Here is a 17,974-nt window from a genome sequence, read left to right on the forward strand (position 1 = left end):
ATAAAGGATGGCAGTAAGGTCAAAATTCCCCTACAACTTCAGGCTAGGAACTACTAGATTCAATGAGATGGAAAGGCTACTATTCCTAAACATTTAGTATTTATTTTATTTAGTCATTGTCCATCTTATCACTTACCCTCAAAATATTCTTTTGAGCAGTAAGTTAAGGCTGTTTTTAGCTCGCAGTTGATTGACTACCATTCTCAAGCCATTTGGGCTTTTGGAGCTCACCTTTAATTAAACAAGATTCTTATGAAAAACTTGAGAATGAAATCTGGTTGTAGGTATTCCTGTACTTTTGGATTAGTCTAAGGCTGAAATTTCGCACTCACTCCGAAAAGAACATCAGTATCATTTCGACCATGCTATGCTGCACAATAAGGCGTAGTTCAAACGACAACTTTTTTTGATCCCAGGTGTTTTATTATAGGGTTTTCTGATAGTCTTACCGGAAAGAAAGTTTTCATTCTGCTTGGGAATCTGGGGATGTCTCTAGCCATTTCTAAACTTCTACAGTGCTTTCCCCACGAACTAAAGATAACAGGCAAGCAGTTTCCATTGGAACTGTGTTAAATCGACATCTGAAATGTTCATTGCTTGTAATTTGATCTTATTTAATTTCCAAAAAAATCATTAGTTACTAGGTATTGCTAAGTACCCACGTTCGGGAAACGCATCTGTTTTTTTTTGTTGTTGTTGTTCACGGTTATTAAAACCGAGGGTGGGGGGCGGAGGACGCACGTGGGAACGCACCAGGCGCCTCAGCTTCTGCACTACAACTCCCAGAAGGCGCCGCAGCCAGGAAGCCGCTTCTGGCCGGGCGTTCCCGCCCCTCGCTGGGCTTGGTAGTTGGGGCGCAGCCGCGGTGGCTGGGCGCGGAGTGTGAGTGGCCTGAACCGTGCGGGTGACTGCTTCAGGGCTTCTCCGCGACTGCACCGGGCGCCGCTCGAAAGCGCGCCCTCCATTCGCACTGCTTGTTGGGCTCATCATGAAGCGCTTGGGCTCCGTGCAGCGGAAAATACCGTGTGTGTTTGTGACGGAGGTGAAAGAGGAGCCTTCCTCCAAAAGGGAGCATCAGGTACGAAGGAGCGCCGCGCAGGCTTGGCGGCCCGCGTGGGCTCCTCCCCGCGGCGCTGGCTCAGTGCGAACCCGGCGAGGGCGGCTGGGCGCTTTAGAACTGCCCTGCAGGCCAGGAGCCTCTGTAGGTTTCGCTGGGGAGGTCTGGGGTGGGAGTTCCGTACGCCCTGAGCTCCAGGTTCTTGTACTTTTCTTAGTTGTGAGGGAGGGAATTTGCGAAAGAATTTTCCTTATCGGGAGATTCAAACTTGTCCTCGCAGGGAAATGGATAACTCACATCCACAGCATGTCCCTTTCTTTTCAGGTCAGCACCTTTTGGGGAAACCCCCTAATCAGGTAATTGCCACAGTCCAAGCTTTACTACTTTTCAAGAGTGCAGTAAGAAAGGGTGGATATTAGAAGACTTGCTTTACCTGTTCTGTCCGAACCAGTGGCGGTGTTGACAGTAGCCTAATTAGGTCACTGAAGTTCACACCTCATGTTACCAGTAATTACTTAATTTATTCTAACTTTGGTGTTCTCAAGGTTTTCTATTGCAGCAACGTGTTTTCCATAGTGTGCCCTCGGTAAATGCTAGTGAGTAACCTATATTTGGGTAATTTTTTCATATTGTACTATAAAACGTTGTAGTCTTTGATCAGTAGAATCCGCAGTGATTAGTTGGGTGCTTCCCAGCTTTGCTGATTTCAAACAAAGCCAACATGTCCATTGGAAATCCACCTCACTTGAGTTTCATCATTGGCACTGGCTTTCTCATCTTCTGGACTAAAACTTGTTTAAGGCAAAGATTGCCCTGTTATCTTTAGTCCCAGCTTCTAGGACCTGGCACGTGGTAGGCACTGGATAAATATTTGTTGAATTAAAGAATGAACCCTGGAATCATTTCATGCCAGTTTTCCATTCACCTTGATGCTTTTTACCTTATAGCATCTGATCTTTTCCTGCTTTCTATTGCTGTCACAGCTGTTACAGTTAATATTTCATGTCCTGCTCACTGCACCACCTAACTGGTCTTACTTGCCACTCAGACTGATCATCACCATGTTCTTTCCTCGTCAGAATACCACAGTTATTACTCAATGTTTGTAGCAGTAATTGGCTTTTTTTTTTTTTTAGCTGTAACAAATGTAATCCATATGAAACATTATCATGTTTTAGTATTTTTTTTTTAGCTGTAACAAATGTAATCCATATGAAACATTATCATCTGTTTTAGTATTTCACTCTACTGTGATTTTCAACTTTGTATGTTGGAGGGGAGTAGTTTATGAAAGTATTCTCCACCAGGGAAAATAAGCAGCCCCTTCTCTTACCTCTCTGCAGTTAAGAACAGCTTACAGTATCGCTTATAGCATAGCATCCACATTCTTAATTATAATTCAGGGCCTCCCACTAATGAGGCTCAATCTACCTTCCATCGTCCTTAAAGTGGATTCTGTTTTAACCATCTATTTCATCCTGTGAACATATCAACCACAATCCTGTCTCATATTTTTGCTCAGACTGTTCACTCTGGATCACCTCTAGAGTGTTTTTAATTTTTCAAGTCAGTTCTTCTCCATAAAATCTTAAATCAACTTAGCCATTTCAGTGATTTCCCCTCCCCAGAAATTGTAGAGGGCCACTTAATTGATATTCACTATTTTAATACACGTACCTTGTTTTTCCGGTAATAGTCTAAAGCCTTTTTTGACAGGTGGAGAAGGAGAACTTTGTGTACCCCTCAGTGTCTCGTGCTGTCCTTTGGATATGTCGATAGCAAAGAGCAGATGATTGATTTTTATGGAAGGAATGTTTATACTCATCAGGAGCTCCATGGGGCAGAGTAATCTTCCCCCCCACATAGGATCTTTGATAAATTTAGATACACACACACTGCTATTGGACCAGACCCTGTGGCTCTACCACCCTGGGTTAAATTGATATCCTTTGAAACCAGCATCATAAGTTAGTGAAAACCAGTTGTATTTTTAAAGTACTGAATCCCTACTAGACGATTATATTTTAAAAGTATTGAATCAGTACTAGAAGGGGCTAATTTCTTAGTGTACCTGTTTGCAACAGTGCATAAGTCTTAAGCTCACACACAACAGTATGTTTATATTGTACAGTGTTGTTTCACTTTGTAAGATGATGCTACTTCAGATACAGACTATAGAAGTGGCATAAGTCTTTTTCAGAAATGAAAATGAATTATAGATAAAAAGTAGGAACCCAAGAAACTGTCTTTTCCTCATCCTTGGTGCCCTTCTTCTTCCTGACAGTAGAAAAACCATAAATTAAATATGTAAACAGCTCACTACTGATAAAGCTGAAAGGGACAAAAAGTGAGTACTCTCAAAGCTAGCAAACTCAAAGGAAAAAAGGCAAGTGATTCTTACTAGTTTTAACGGTAAAAATTGTTAGGGGAAAAACATGAAAAAAACAAAATCAACTTCAAATCTTGAGTACTCATAGTGCAAAGACATAGAAATAAAATGGTTCTGAAGTATACGGTATAATATCTCTAAGATGGCATAGTGGGCCAGCTTGTGCTATCAGTGGGGCTGTATTTACAGGAGTGCTAATATGAGATCTCGTCAAAGAGGTGATGCCAGCGGGTTTTACTCCTTTTTTATATTCTGCCTGCATAGTCTAGGACAAGGCCGTTCACAAACTAGATGCTCAAGCTTTGTTGAATGAGTTACCACAAAGATTTTTATATCAACATAGACTCCTAAATACAACTTTCAAAGTAAACAATTCATCAGACTACATGGGGATGTCAGGTAACTGTGAAGAAAACTGTTGTCAAAGTGAAGCCTAACTCAAGAGTCAAGAGATTTGTTTTATAGAGGCAATTTTTCTTTTGCCATCTTGAACATTTTTTAAGTAAATAAACCATAGCTGATACAGCTCAGAAATTTAAGTTTGTAGTACTGTCATGTCTAATATAAATCACTATTAATGGTAGGAAACCATCAGGGGGTGAACTTTCCTTTCAGGCAGATAATATAGTTTCCTAAGAGTATTTGTTGAACTTTATGATGATACATCTGAAGATTTTTAGGATATAAAACTGAATCAAGGATAAAATAGTTCTGAAAATTAAGATGCTTTTAAAGTCTGTGATCTGTTGTGTTTAGACAGAGATGCAAGCTCTGTGACAATGAACGTATACTAATGATAATTGCTTCATGAAAAGGATGAAAATCATTAGTTTTTCAGCCTGTGCTTATAATAGCAGTTGTTTATCATGCAGTTGAGGAGGAAAAACATGAAAAAAGTAAATCCAGAAACCATTTGATTTTGGCTCTTAAAGAAACTTCTTGGTAGCAAATAGAAACTGATGTCAATTATATTGAGAAAAATGCACTGAAAAAGAGACAAGAAGTATGCCAAAAGGTTCTTTGTGATACATCTGAAGGGTGATGACGTGGGTGATTCATTTATGCCTTTGTATATTTCATTTACAAATTTTCTATAATGAGCATCTATTAGCTTTGCAAGGAAAAAAAGGTTAAAAAAGGCAAAAACAAAGTATGAACTATCTTCCGTCTCTTTTGCCTGCTCCCTGAGAATGTGACCTGAGACAGGAGTACATTACCACATCCTTGCTAAGACTCCTTATGAACCAAGTCTTAATTAAAAAACAAGTTTTGTAAATCACAAAAATGTTTGTGCTTATAAAACAGGGGGAAAGTCTCATGTACTGAAGAGTAGATTGACTCTTGGGAAAACTGAAAATTACGATTGAAAGATACTTGTATTGAACTACCAGAAGCACTTATGAAGTTTAAGTTAATTAAGCATACAATCTAGTTTTACCTTCACGCAGATCCAGACTCAATGTCTGCCTTGCATTCTTCAGACACATAAAGAAACCTTACCTTTTGTTTTTTTCCTCAGATATTTACATGGTATTCCTTTGCTTCAAATTTGGTTAAAGGTTGCCTCCTCAAAGTTTCCCTTTCCACCGTATCCAAAATAGCACCTCATCCCTCTTTCCTTTACCCATTTGTTTTTAGCACTTGCTTGTCATAGCTAACATTATATTATGCATTGTGCTTCTTTTGTCTCCCTCATTAAAATGCAAGTTTCACCCAAGGCAGGTACTTTTTTGTTCACCTCTGTATTTCCAGTGCTGAAGACAATGCTTAATCTTAGGCATTTAGTAAATAATTGCAGGTATATGATTAAATATACTGAATGCCTGTGCTAGGGATGCAGCATTGCAAAGAACAAAGGTGGATAAAGAAACGTAAATAATTACAGAATTGTGTAGAAAATCAGGTGTTGCTGTGATAGCACAGAAGGGAGCAAACAATTCGGAACTTCACAGAATAAATATTTTTAAATCATTCTGAAAGATGAACCGGAGATCATCCCTTAAAACTAATGAAATTAAGAAGATTTCAGGTGAGCATGTGTGCAAAGACATAGAGGCTATCTATCTTAAACCGGTTTTCTCTCTCTCTTTTTTTAAGCCATTTAAAGTTTTGGCAACTGAAACTATAAGTCACAAGGCATTAGATGCAGATATATACAGTGCAATTCCAACAGAAAAAGTGGATGGAACATGTTGTTATGTTACTACCTATAAAGGTAAAATAAAACTATAATATTTACTACAAATATTACTTATTTTTCTTAATCACTTTACAGTCTATCTGAAATGAGGCATTTGCTCTTCATAAACCCTTGGAAACCTAAGTATAGTAGCAAAACAAAAAGGTCACAATTGTTATAGTTCACTTATGTTACTGTATTTTCTTCCTGGTGGAAAAAAGGAAGGTAACTAAAATATTTACTTAATACCCTTAAGGGCTCAGGCAGTATGGTGCTTGACATATATTATCTCCAATTTGTACAAGTAGCCTCTCCATTTCACAGACAATAAAAATGAGGTTTAGCAAACTTAAATAATTTGTCCAAGACCCAATAGTGACTGAATGGCTGAACTGGCAATGGGACCTATGTTTGTGTGACCCTTAAGCTTGTTCTTCCTGCACTGATTCCAGGGGCTTTATTCCTCTTGGCAGTGTCTCTAATTAATTTCACTTTAATGTAGTTTAAAAGGTAGAAATGCAAATAGAAATTGTCAGTCATTTTAAGAAGAAATGTATGGAAAAGAGATTTTTTTTTGCAATTATTTTTGGACGGTGAGATTACCTCTCACTTCCAGAAAAAAATAGCATCTGGACACATTCCTGGGGCATTAAATGGACATCTGGACACATTCCTTGTATCAGGAAATTTATTCTGAAATGCAGTAAAATAACTGGGCTAAAGCGTACATAATATTTGCCATCTTAACCATTTTTAAGTATGCAGTTCAGTGGCATTAAGTATGTTTACATTGTTGTGCTATCATCACTTTCCATCTCAAGAATTGTTTTCATTTTATAAAACTGAAATGCTACCCATGAAACAACTCCTTATTCTCCCACCACCAGCCCCTTGTAACCAGCATTCTCCTGTCTCTATGAATTTGACTACTCTAGGTATTTCATATAAGTAGAATCATACAGTGTTTATTTTTTGTGACTGGCTTATTTCACTTAGCATAATGTCCTTAAGGTTCATTCATGTTGGTTGCATGTATCAGAATTTTATTCCTTTTTAAAGCTGAGTAATATTCCATTGTATGTATCTAGCACATCTTGTTTATCCAGTCAACCATTGCTGGACAGTTGGGTTGCTTTCATCTTTTGACTATTGCGAATAATGCCACTGTAAACAGGCATGAACAGATATCTGAGGCTGTGCTTCCACAGAAGTGGAATTACTGGATGATATGGAAATTCTAATTTTTTGAGGAGCCACTATACTGTTTTGCATAGTGGCTGCAGACATTTACCTTTCTACCAACAGTGCACAAAGGTTCCAGTTTTTCAATTTCCTCACCAGCACTTATTTTCTGCTTTTTTCTGTTTGGATTTTTGTTTTTGTTTTTGGATAGTAGCCATTCTAATGGATGTAAATAAATTGCATTTTTTATGTTTACTGGTAAAAAAGAAACAAAAGGTCCATTGAACCAGAAACGATAATACAGTTTTAATCTGGTTCTTCATATTATTTATCTGGATAGCTAATAAGTAGTACAGAATATTTGGACCACTGTACAGCAGTTTCTTTATAAACCTTGGATTTGTATACTTGAGAAAACTGTAAAAGATTTTTCAGACTTTGATGTCTATTAAGAAACTATAGTGTGTATCATTATGCATGAGGACGGCAAACTGGATTAGAATTTAACTGCTAAAGTCAAGTCACAGAACCCAAAGTGACAATGCTTACAAATCCACATTTATTACTACTAAAGAATTACTACTAAATTATTACTACTAAGGCATTAAAAGTAAAGATGTGTATTATAGCCAAGGACTGTCTCACAGTAAGGAGTATGGAGAGGCCAAGTAAAAGCTACTATTGTTCCCTGCTTTAGAGCCTTGGCAGGACACATTTTCTTAGATCAGGAACCACTTATGTGTGCAGGCAAACAGCTTGGAACCAGGGAATGCAAAATGGACTCATAGCTGGAGATTTTTATATTTTTGCTGGTCACGTAGGTAGGCATCTTGATGCTAAGTAACCAGCTTCAACAGCAGAGCCCTCCAGGGTTCTCAGACCAAGCTATCAGTCTCACTCCTACCAATAAAGAATACTAGCACAGTGCCCTGCAACTCCTCAGATCCATGAGTACAAATCAACATTATTAGTATTTTCATGCCTTGATCAGGGGTCAGTGCCATGCAGAACAGCTCAGCCTGATTCCAGATGTGTCAGAATTAACCCTTACAGCACAGTGTTATGTTTGGGGGGAAGGGGTGGGGTAAATACAGTTATCTGGTTATGTTTCCATTTTGTAGAGGTAGCTTCAGTTGTCCATAAATGCTGCTAACTCATACAATATGACTATGCAGTGTCCTTATAAAAAAGATCATATATTTACTTTTTGTCTCATCCCCCTCATTCTTTAACCAGAGAAATAAGTCTTCTCATAGCATCAGGTACTGCTAGGAGGTATATATTCTTAGACTGCATATTTCCCTTTGTCTTCTTTGAGAAATTAGCCTCCTGTTTATTGACAAACTGTATTCTGAAATGTCTTTCAAGATAAGTTTTGTTTGCGTCATACTTTCCCTTTTGTTATTACTTTTTTAGATCAGCCATACCTTTGGGCTCGACTAGATAGAAAACCCAACAAACAAGCTGAAAAAAGATTTAAAAATTTTCTACATTCAAAAGAAAACCCAAAAGGTTAGTTTTTTTTTAACTTTTCATGTTTAAATAGCTGAAATTTGTGGCATATTTATTGCTGTGGTATTTCTGTACATTATATCCTTCTGTGTAATTTAAGCAATTTAGGAAAACTATAATTGAATACTTTTATATATAAAAGGATATTATTGAAAAATATTGTAAAATATTTTTGTAATATTTGTCACTCTATAGTATGAGTCTATTAAAACATATAAATTACTGCATATTGAAATGAGTGACACATTTTGTGTAAGAGACAAATACGTAATTTTATAAATCAAGTACAAATCTCAGGAAATTAATGTTTTTAATTATTAAAATGCTTTTAAATATCTGTAGTAGATACTCATTGTATATCTATGCATTCATGTATTTATGTTTATATTTGTATTCATAGTATATTAAAAATTCATAAATCTAATACTTAATGGAATATGGTTACTTTAGTTTGACTGTTAAATACTGTATACAAATGGCGTATATGAAATTGAATATTTAAATTGTTAGTACCCTAATCTTAAGTACAGTCACGTTGTGGTGATAATGAATGGAGAATAATTGTATCACACCTGATATTATGAGGTTTTAGTAGCTGTTCCCATTTTGAGTCTGTTTAGTATTTTATGTATCACCACATACAATATTATCTTTTTAATATTTTTTAGAATTTTTTTGGAATGTTGAGGAGGACTTCAAACCAGCTCCAGAGTGCTGGATACCAGCAAAGGAGACAGAACAAATAAATGGGAACCCAGTGCCTGATGAAAATGGACACATTCCTGGTATCATGATATCTCTTCTAGTGCAGTTTTGTGTTTACTAGTAAAATGATCAAAATATCCATTCAATCAGAAATTACAGAATTTTAATCTGGGTCTTCATTAATATGTATAGCACAGAATTTCTGAATCAAATTTATGTAAAGTCCTACATACATTTTATATCAAAGATGTTTCATATCAAGAATGTCCTCTTAGGTTTAGAATCTTTTCTAAGATGGGCATTTTTTACTAGCTGTAGTCTGTGACAATAAAGCGTCAAAAGAGAATAGCCTTGAGGCCAGGTGCAGTGGTCACACCTGTAATCCCAGCACTTTGGGAGGCTGAGGTGGGTGGATTGCTTGAGCCTAGGAGTTTTAAGACTAACCTGGGCAACATGGCAAAACCCTGTCTCTACCAAAAATACAAAAAATTAGTTGGGCATGGCATTGTGCGCCTGTAGTCTCAGCTACTCGGGAGACTAATGTGGGAAACACCTAAGCCCCAGAAGTTGAGACTGCAGTGAACCATGATCGTGCCACTGCACTCTAGCCTGAGTGTTGGACTGTGACCTTGTCTCAAAAAAACAACAAAAGAAGAGGGAATAGCTTCCAAGTTCTTGTCAGGATAGATGAGATGATCTAGTCTGAAATGAGATTTCAAGAAGTGGCTATACCTTTAGATTAGGGATGGGAAAATTTTGCAAAGGTATGCTGAATAGGAAGATATCCCAGATTAAGGTTATAGGTTCTCAACTGGCATGTCTTGAGTGCCCATTATGTGCAAAGTCCTCTTAGTTTCTGGTAATACAAAAATGAAGATCAGAACCCTTGTCCTCAATGATCTTTAATTAGACATTGGGAGAAATTAACCAATAATAGTATGATTTAAGAACTAACAGGAATGAATACATCAGGTACCACTGGAGAAAAGAGGAATTCCTCATTCAGCTTGTGGTTAGTGGAGGCTCCCAAGAGGAGTAGACATCTTTACTGAAGCTTAAGGACCAGGAAGTCAGCTGACAAGGAAGAGGGAAGATCAGCTTAGGCAAACTCCCAGGAAGAGGGAATATCAGCTTAGGCAAACTCCCAGGAAGAGGAGAGGGCATGGGGTATTTTGGATATTTTATGTAACACTTTATTGCAGCTAGAATGTTCAGGGTATATGACATCATGAAGTGGCTGTAAAAGTTGAGGCTTAGAAGTGTGGTGGGCTCAGATCGGAAAGGCCCTTTTATTCCATCTAAAGAAGTTTGAAGTTTATCCTGAAGATAATGGTTTTTAATCAGTGGTACAGCAAAAGCAAATTTAAGTTTTAGAAATAGAACTATGATAAAAGTGGGTTGGATTTCACTGGAGGCTAGGTGACCAGCAAAGAAGTTATTACAGTAATCTAGTGTGAGTAATGAAGGGAGCCAGTTCTGGCAATAAGAATGAGAAGGGTAATAGCAATAACATTCAATAAACGTGGCATCAGTAAATTGTTTGGTATATATTGGAACATTTTAATAAACTTGGAACACTTACTGCATTATGTCCATTGTCCCTGAAGCTTGAGAGAAGGTAGAGAGAAAACTTATTTTATATAAAAAATTTTGAGTGCTGTGTCTTAGAATAATGTTCAGTTCTTAATGAATAAGGGTGAATTTTCTAGTAAGAGAATGCTAGGTGCTGTGTAGTGAATAACAGGTTAATTCTACAGAATAAAAAATGAACCCTTATGATTTTTTAAAAAGTAATAAACTGTTAACTTTCCCACTGAATTTTAAAGTAATATCTCTTTGCGATAGACACCCAGAAAACATGGGAAATTTACAACAAAAATAGAAATTACCTGTAGTGTCAGTCCAAAGAAAAACGATCTAATAACAAATAATTTTCTTCTTTATATGATAGGTTGGGTACCAGTGGAGAAAAACAACAAACAGTATTGCTGGCATTCCTCTGTAGTTAATTATGAATTTGAAATTGCCCTGGTACTAAAACATCATCCTGATGATTCTGGACTTTTGGAAATTAGTGCAGTGCCACTTTCAGATCTCTTAGAACAAACACTGGAGCTCATAGGAACAAATATCAATGGAAACCCATATGGTGAGTGAAGACTTTTTCTTGTTCAGTTATTGTAACTGACATTTATAAAGAGAACTTTCTAGGTCAACTTAAAAAACATACACACACTAAAGAAATGACTAACAAATTTGAGTTAGTTTCCTAGGATTATATCCATTTCTGTTAACTTTACATTCACAGAGAAATGAAACCATTTTATTAATCCAAAAGGTTGATTTTTACCCTCATTCTTTCCTGTAATAACATTACACAACTATATATGAAAAGTAATGACTCAGTTGTAACCCCCTTGCTTTTAAAAATTCAGGTGAGTTGAGTCGATTGATGAAAATGCACTTTTCATGGTTATTATAGCATCAATTTAAATAGCCAACGGTATAAAGAATTGGCAATGAATAATACCATGTTAAGTATCAAAATATATATCATGATGAATTGAGTGCAAGTACTGAGAGCACTATGGGTTACACCTTGCTGACAAGGGGATGGGAAGACAGACCTAAGGATGCTAAAGCTATAATAGAAAAATCCTATATAGAGATCAAAAGGAGACTGCCAGGTGTAAAGAAGCTAAGATGGTAGTTAGACAAGTTATCAGAGATACAGTGCAGCTGTTTGGCAAATGTTGAAGAATAGTTGAATGTGGCCAGTGCCACACTGGTACCAAAGGTTGGTAGACTTTTTCTGCCAAATGCCAGAGTAGGTATTTTAAGTTTTGTAGGCCACTCTTCTGAAAGGAGCTACAGACAGTACTTACATGAGTGGGTGCGGCTGTGTTCATGGAAAACTATTTACAAAAAAAGCTATCTGTCCAGACTTGACCTGCAGGTCATAGTTTGCTGAACCGTGGTGGAGAGTACACCAAGGTGGAATTTAGAGTTATTGGAATAAGGTGCCAGTGCACTGGGTTATATTCTTTTTAAGGAAACCAACCAGCCTTTCTACCTTTATTCCTAAGTGTTTCAAAAGACTTTATTTGAAGAGGTACGTTTTCTAGTTCTTTCTGAAAGTTCCTTTAAATGAATATGGCTAATGGCAAATTTTCCCACTTAGGGTTAGGGAGCAAGAAACATCCATTACATCTTCTTATACCACATGGAGCATTTCAAATAAGAAATCTACCTTCATTGAAGCACAATGATCTCGTGTCCTGGTTTGAAGATTGCAAAGAGGGTAAAATTGAAGGAATAGTGTGGCATTGCAGTGATGGCTGTTTAATAAAGGTAATGGCAAAAATAGTTCCGGTGGGGTTATGTCATCTTATATTCCTACAATAGAGTAGAAGTGACACTAAAATTCTCTCTACAAATGGCAGCAATTCTTATTTGCAGTAAAGAAATTTAATTTTCTCATCCCATGTACCACCATTTTTTAAGAGGTAAAACAGTGCTTCCCAGTGTGTATTGTGTGGGGCATTGATCATAACAGGTGTGCTTCAGAATTAAAGTGATAACTATATATCCCCTGCATGGAAATTCATGTTGCACAGTAGTGCTCTCAGAGACATCTTGTACTAACTTAACTCAGCATCTCCCAGACTTGAGTGTAGAATCTGTTGAGTAAAAAGAGTGCCAAGGGAGCAGTTGATATATACAGAATGAATTATCTTATACGTTGTTCCCTTTCTGTCTCCTGGACTTGTCTATTTGATTTCTCACAAGTACCTGAAATTCATAATATTCAAAACTGGGCCTAGTTGTAACTCTCTGAGTCCACATAATTCACTGAAGTAAAAACTTGGATATTAATTTTAACCCCTCTTTTCATTACTTCATACATCCAGTTATCAATTCCTAACAGTTCTAATCTATGTACTTCTTCCCAACTGTTAATTTTAATTTAAGCCAAGATTCATGCTTTAACTATCATATCACCCTCCAAAAATAGTATCTTTCAGTTTTAGCCCTGTCCTCTCCATTCTTCACAAATGAATGAGCATATTACTTTCCTGCATAAATCTGTTCAGTTACATTAAATATTCATGATCTGGCCCCTACTTAATTTCCCAGAACTGCTCTCCACCTCTGCCCCCGCAAACACATTCACATTGTGTTTGCTGTAACCATATTTACATGATTGCAATTAGAGCAAAAAACTCCATTCTATCATATAACATTCCTTTTAATTAGAATGCCTCCTTGCCCACATTTTTCAGGTAGCTAGTCTGTACTCAGCAACAGGCTCTATGATTCATAACATTTAATGGAGCCCCTGATAATGTTCTTGGCATGTTTCCAGGTGCTGGACATACACAGTCAACAAAACAAGGTGTCTGCCTTCATGAAGCTCACATTCTAATGGGGAAGATAGATAGATAGATAGATAGACAATAAACAAATATGTAATATGTCAGGAGAAGAACAGCTATAAAAAAAAAAAAACAGTAAGATAAAGTGGAGTCTTACCCAGTACCTGGCAGACAGTGGGCACTCAAATATTTCTAAGTGAATGAAGATAGCATCTGTATGCTAAAGCTAATACCTTTTTTCTCTTTCCAGGTCCATCGCCATCATCTTGGCTTATGCTGGCCAATTCCAGATACTTACATGAATTCAAGACCAGTTATTATCAACATGAACCTGAACAAATGTGACTCTGCCTTTGATATTAAGTGTTTGTTTAATCATTTTTTAAAAATAGATAATCAGAAATTTGTTAGACTCAAAGATATAATATTTGATGTATAAAATGCAAATAAAATTAGTTTATCATTATATTCTAATCTTGAATATTCTACCATATTTAAAAATATCTCAAGGTTTCTGTTCATTATGAAACATCAATATGTTTTCTACCATTTGTGAAGAAATGAATTTTCCAGTTTCAAGTACCTATTCAAAATTTTATTAAAAACCAGCAAATTAATTTTAATCTCTAGCCATAAAAACATAAGTAATAGTAAGCTCCTAAGCTTGTACAAAGGCTGGATTCTCTCCACTATAACTGAGTGGTAATTTAAAGACAACAATTTAATGATGTCACTCATTTTCAAAATTAAATAGTTTAAGCTCAATTTAATTTTGCTAGATATTTAACAAAACATACGGCTCAACCTCATAACCTATATGTGTGTATGTCTACATCTGTATATATATCATAGGATTTGAGAATCTTAACACATGTATAAATAAGTATATATAAACTCCAATTTTAAATATTAAAATTGCTGAATTTACCCTCATATTCTTTAAAAAACTTAAAGCATTATGAATGTAGAGAAATTCACCATAGCTCACTGCCTATTTGATGGCCGTAACAAGTCTTCAAGTATATACTTTTATAATAAGTTGAAAATTTCATATAATTTTATTTATTAAGAATTCCAATCTAAGTATAAAGGTACAAGGTAGTGAGAAGGAAATACTACAGTTCAGAGAACTGCTTATTTCCAAGTATATTTTAACTTATAAAGTTAATAAATAGTTAAATGAAACAAAGTTTATAGGTGACCTTTAGTAAATGGGGAAATTAACAGGACTTTCTTCATCTTCAAACTCTTCAGAAGCAGCAACAGGGCTAGTTAATTCAACTCCCAATTGTTCTGAAAGTTTTTTTACCTTCTCTTCTAAGAGAATATTCTTCTTCACTTCTTCCTTGTAATTATACTTAAGATCTTCAATTTCTTCAAAAAATGAAGGATCAAAATTTTCCAGTTCTTTTTTCAGCTTCTTTATTTCCTCCTAATGGAAACATTATCTTCAAAAGTTGCATATAGGAAATATACATATTTTACGTTTGAACAAGGAGATTTAATTGTAAATATGAAAGCCAAAGTATTCCTGAATGGTCAAATACAGCAATAAAGGCAGAAGAATTAAGATTTTTCTTTGTTCCATTGTACAGTGTAAATAACTAAGTTGTTAACTGTCAAGTCCAGTTATGTATTCCGTAAGTTGTGTTCTAGTCTTTGACTAAAATTTATCATCTCTTATAATGGGACTTAATCTTTCTCTAAAAGCATATAAGAGCTTGTCAATAGAGCAATCAATCAAAAAGATTTTGATTCATAACATTGAAGTTAGTCTAGTTAAGAGTTTTGGTTTAGACTTCATTTATATTTTCCTTACGAATATCTAATATTTAATGAATAATGATCAACTTTTTATAAAGTTATTAATATGATCAGGGAAACCTTTGGGACTTCTGACAATTAGGCATCTGGTGAAGAGACAATTCAAGCCTTAGTGACTATTTAGAATAGCCAGTGATCACTAGCTAATTCTCATATCCATGCCTTTTTGTCCTGTTTACAGTCTTAAAAGAGGTAAAACAGCAAATATTTTTTTAAGGGAACTATAACCTTAGGATTCCTGAAAAGAATTTCAAAAAAAAAGACACTGTTGCCAATGTGACCCAAAACTTAAGAGCATACTAATGGCATATATTTGTTACAATTAAAAAATAAATTTACTACTTAATCCTATGTTGAGTCTGAATTTTTTGTTAACTCTTATTTAATATGTTAGGAATAGTCAGATGAACATAATTAACTTTGCAATATAAAGGTCAAATATAAGATGTTATTACTGAATTTTTTAGGATACGTAGTTAAAGATGGTAATGAAAATGGTTTTCAACAGCTGTTTTCACAAAATGATACTAAAATATAATTAAATATTACCTTCAAATGCTGCTTTTCTAGATCTGACATTTTGAGCTGTGTCTCTAGATCTTTTATTTTTTCCTTTAGTTGATCAGCATCTGTTGAAAAAGTCATACAAATTAGACTCAGCTTTTTCCCACTACGAATGAGTTCAAGGTAATGGATTTGTTCCAGAGAACAGAGATACGTTTTATGAAACCTAGAACCTGGAAAATACTGGATGTTATGGCTGAAATACTTCAGGATGTAAACACTTAATGCTGCCTCCCTCCATCAAGTATTATAATTTCATAGCAGGCAGAAAGAGGTATGTGCTAGGTATTAGAAGTGTAGGCCAAGTTATTTTTTCTTCACATGATAGAAATTTTACATGGAAAAAATCCTAAAGCCAGGGAAACTTGTTAGGTACTAAAAGTACAACAGAAGAAAAGCAGACTGTTGGGTAAGGGACTATAACCATAAGCTAGCCAAATGCTCCCGCTATCCAACACAACACTGGCTATTCCATGTAGGTTATTACACATTTACTGTGCAATTACTATGTGCAAAACGTGTCATGCAGGCTGTGTAATACAAAGATAAGTAAGACATAGCCCTGATACTTTGGTAGGAAAACAAGTCTCCAAATATAGCAAAAAAGTTCTAATTTATTGGATTCACCCTCCAAGTTAACACCTCTAACTTTATCAGCAGGCAAATAGGATTTTTGCTTTAATGCTATCTTTGCTAGATATCTCTTTTCTTTATATTATACTACATTTAATAAGTCATATTTTACAGCCATTGAAAAATAATAATATACTAAAAGTTTGCGAAAGTAAGGGGCAGCAAACATTTTCATGGCTGGGACAAGTATCTTTTTTTTTTTTTTTTTTTTTTGAGACAGTCTCACCCTGTCGCCCAGGCTAGAGTGCAGTGGTGCAATCTTGGCTCACTGCAACCACTGCCTCCCAGGTTAAAGCGATTCTCCTGCCTTAGCCTCCCTTGTAGCTGGGATAACAGGCAAGTGCCACCATGCCTGGCTAATTTTTATATTTTTAGTAGAGACAGGGTTTCACACCATATTGGCCAGAGTGGTCTCGAACTCCTGACCTCATGTGATCCGCCCACTTCAGCCTCCCAAAGTGCTGGGATTACAGGTGTGGTGTGCTACTGTGCTGGGCTTGGTATAAATATCTTAAAAGTTATCTTGCCATTTATATAGACAGTGATTTAGAATTTCCAAAACAGTTCTGGTTTGATCTTAAGCCTTAATCTTTGAAAAATGACAGGTAATCTGTCTACGTAGGAAATAAGGAATTTTGAGGGTTCAGAAATTCCCTTAAGAAACTGAGGATTGGAAAGATTAGAGAACTATCTATGGCCATATGACCCTTAATGCACATGCACCTGATCTCTGATCTCAGAAGCTAAGCACTGTTGGGCCTGGTTAGTATATGGATGGAAGGAAAATTATAAAATTTTCCTCACATCAACAGCATTAATACTGTGTCTAGTGTACATACCAAGCTGGCTGCTATGAGACATATTTTGAGAGTATTTAATATGTACTTTTAGTTACCAAGACGTAGCATAGCATAGCGGGTTAAGGACTAGGAATGCCAAGGAGCTGTGGAGTTTCATACATTTAGATTTTAATCCTGCCTCTATTTCCTAGCTGGCTTAGGGAATGGTTACTTAACCACTTTGAATTTGTTTATCACATAAAATGGAGACAGTAATACCTATCATATACGGTTGTAAATATAGAATGCTTGTAAGGCAATTAGCATAGTGTCTAGTACAACTCACACACGATGGCTTTTATTACAAATTAGTAATAGGACTACATAGCATATTGAAAAAGCTACAAGAGATAGTCAAAGATAGTTCAGATATAAATTGGTATAATCCTTTGGAGAGAATGGCATCTCTATCATCCTATCACAATGGCATAATTAGGTCAATAGATTAATCATATTTTATAAAAGCAGAAACTTGGAAGCAAACTATCCATCAAAACATAAATGGTTCAATGTGCTTATACATGCAATAATACACTATGGAATTATTAAATGGATGAGATAGATTTATGAACAGACCTCAAAAGATGTCCATGATAAACTGTTAAAGGCAAATATGCTAGAAATGTGTATAGTATTAGTTCAATTTTATGTTACTTGCCAAGAAAATATATATATGTATATGCAAACAAAGTATTCTCTATCCATAGTAGTTTT

General features: G+C 35.8%; 3 protein-coding genes across 26 annotated transcripts in view; 1 reads left to right on the top strand and 2 right to left on the bottom strand.

The window, feature by feature from the left end:
* The window catches only part of C12H12orf50 (chromosome 12 C12orf50 homolog), a 55,998-nt gene extending 53,890 nt beyond the window's left edge, over positions 1–2,108 (bottom strand). For 3 of the 13 annotated variants that reach the window (XM_054664577.2, XM_054664574.2, XM_063785970.1), the window contains exon 1: positions 754–990. The gene's annotated coding sequence lies outside the window, so the exon portion shown is untranslated. Of the gene's footprint in view, positions 1–136; positions 991–1,997 lie in introns of those variants that run through there. The other 10 variants (XM_063785972.1, XM_063785971.1, XM_063785969.1 and 7 more) reach the window with 10 other exon arrangements.
* RLIG1 (RNA 5'-phosphate and 3'-OH ligase 1) lies at positions 809–15,575 on the top strand. The gene is made up of 7 exons (XM_001152840.7): positions 809–1,078; positions 5,544–5,661; positions 8,224–8,319; positions 8,988–9,104; positions 10,976–11,173; positions 12,206–12,375; positions 13,651–15,575. The coding sequence occupies exons 1-7, from the start codon at positions 989–991 to the stop codon at positions 13,837–13,839; spliced, it is 978 nt and encodes a 325-aa protein (XP_001152840.2). The 5' UTR covers positions 809–988; the 3' UTR covers positions 13,840–15,575.
* Positions 13,974–17,974, bottom strand: part of CEP290 (centrosomal protein 290) — a 93,446-nt gene continuing 89,445 nt past the window's right edge. For 10 of the 12 annotated variants that reach the window (XM_063785955.1, XM_063785958.1, XM_063785952.1 and 7 more), the window contains 2 exons: positions 15,774–15,853; positions 13,974–14,832 (listed from right to left, as the gene is read on the bottom strand). In XM_063785955.1, coding sequence (XP_063642025.1) covers positions 14,605–14,832; positions 15,774–15,853 — 308 coding nt within the window. In that variant the 3' untranslated portion in view covers positions 13,974–14,604. Of the gene's footprint in view, positions 14,833–15,772; positions 15,854–17,974 lie in introns of those variants that run through there. The other 2 variants (XM_063785954.1, XR_010148095.1) reach the window with 2 other exon arrangements.

This window comes from Pan troglodytes, chromosome 10, assembly GCF_028858775.2.
Source record: "Pan troglodytes isolate AG18354 chromosome 10, NHGRI_mPanTro3-v2.0_pri, whole genome shotgun sequence".
Taxonomy (NCBI): Eukaryota; Metazoa; Chordata; class Mammalia; order Primates; family Hominidae; genus Pan; species Pan troglodytes.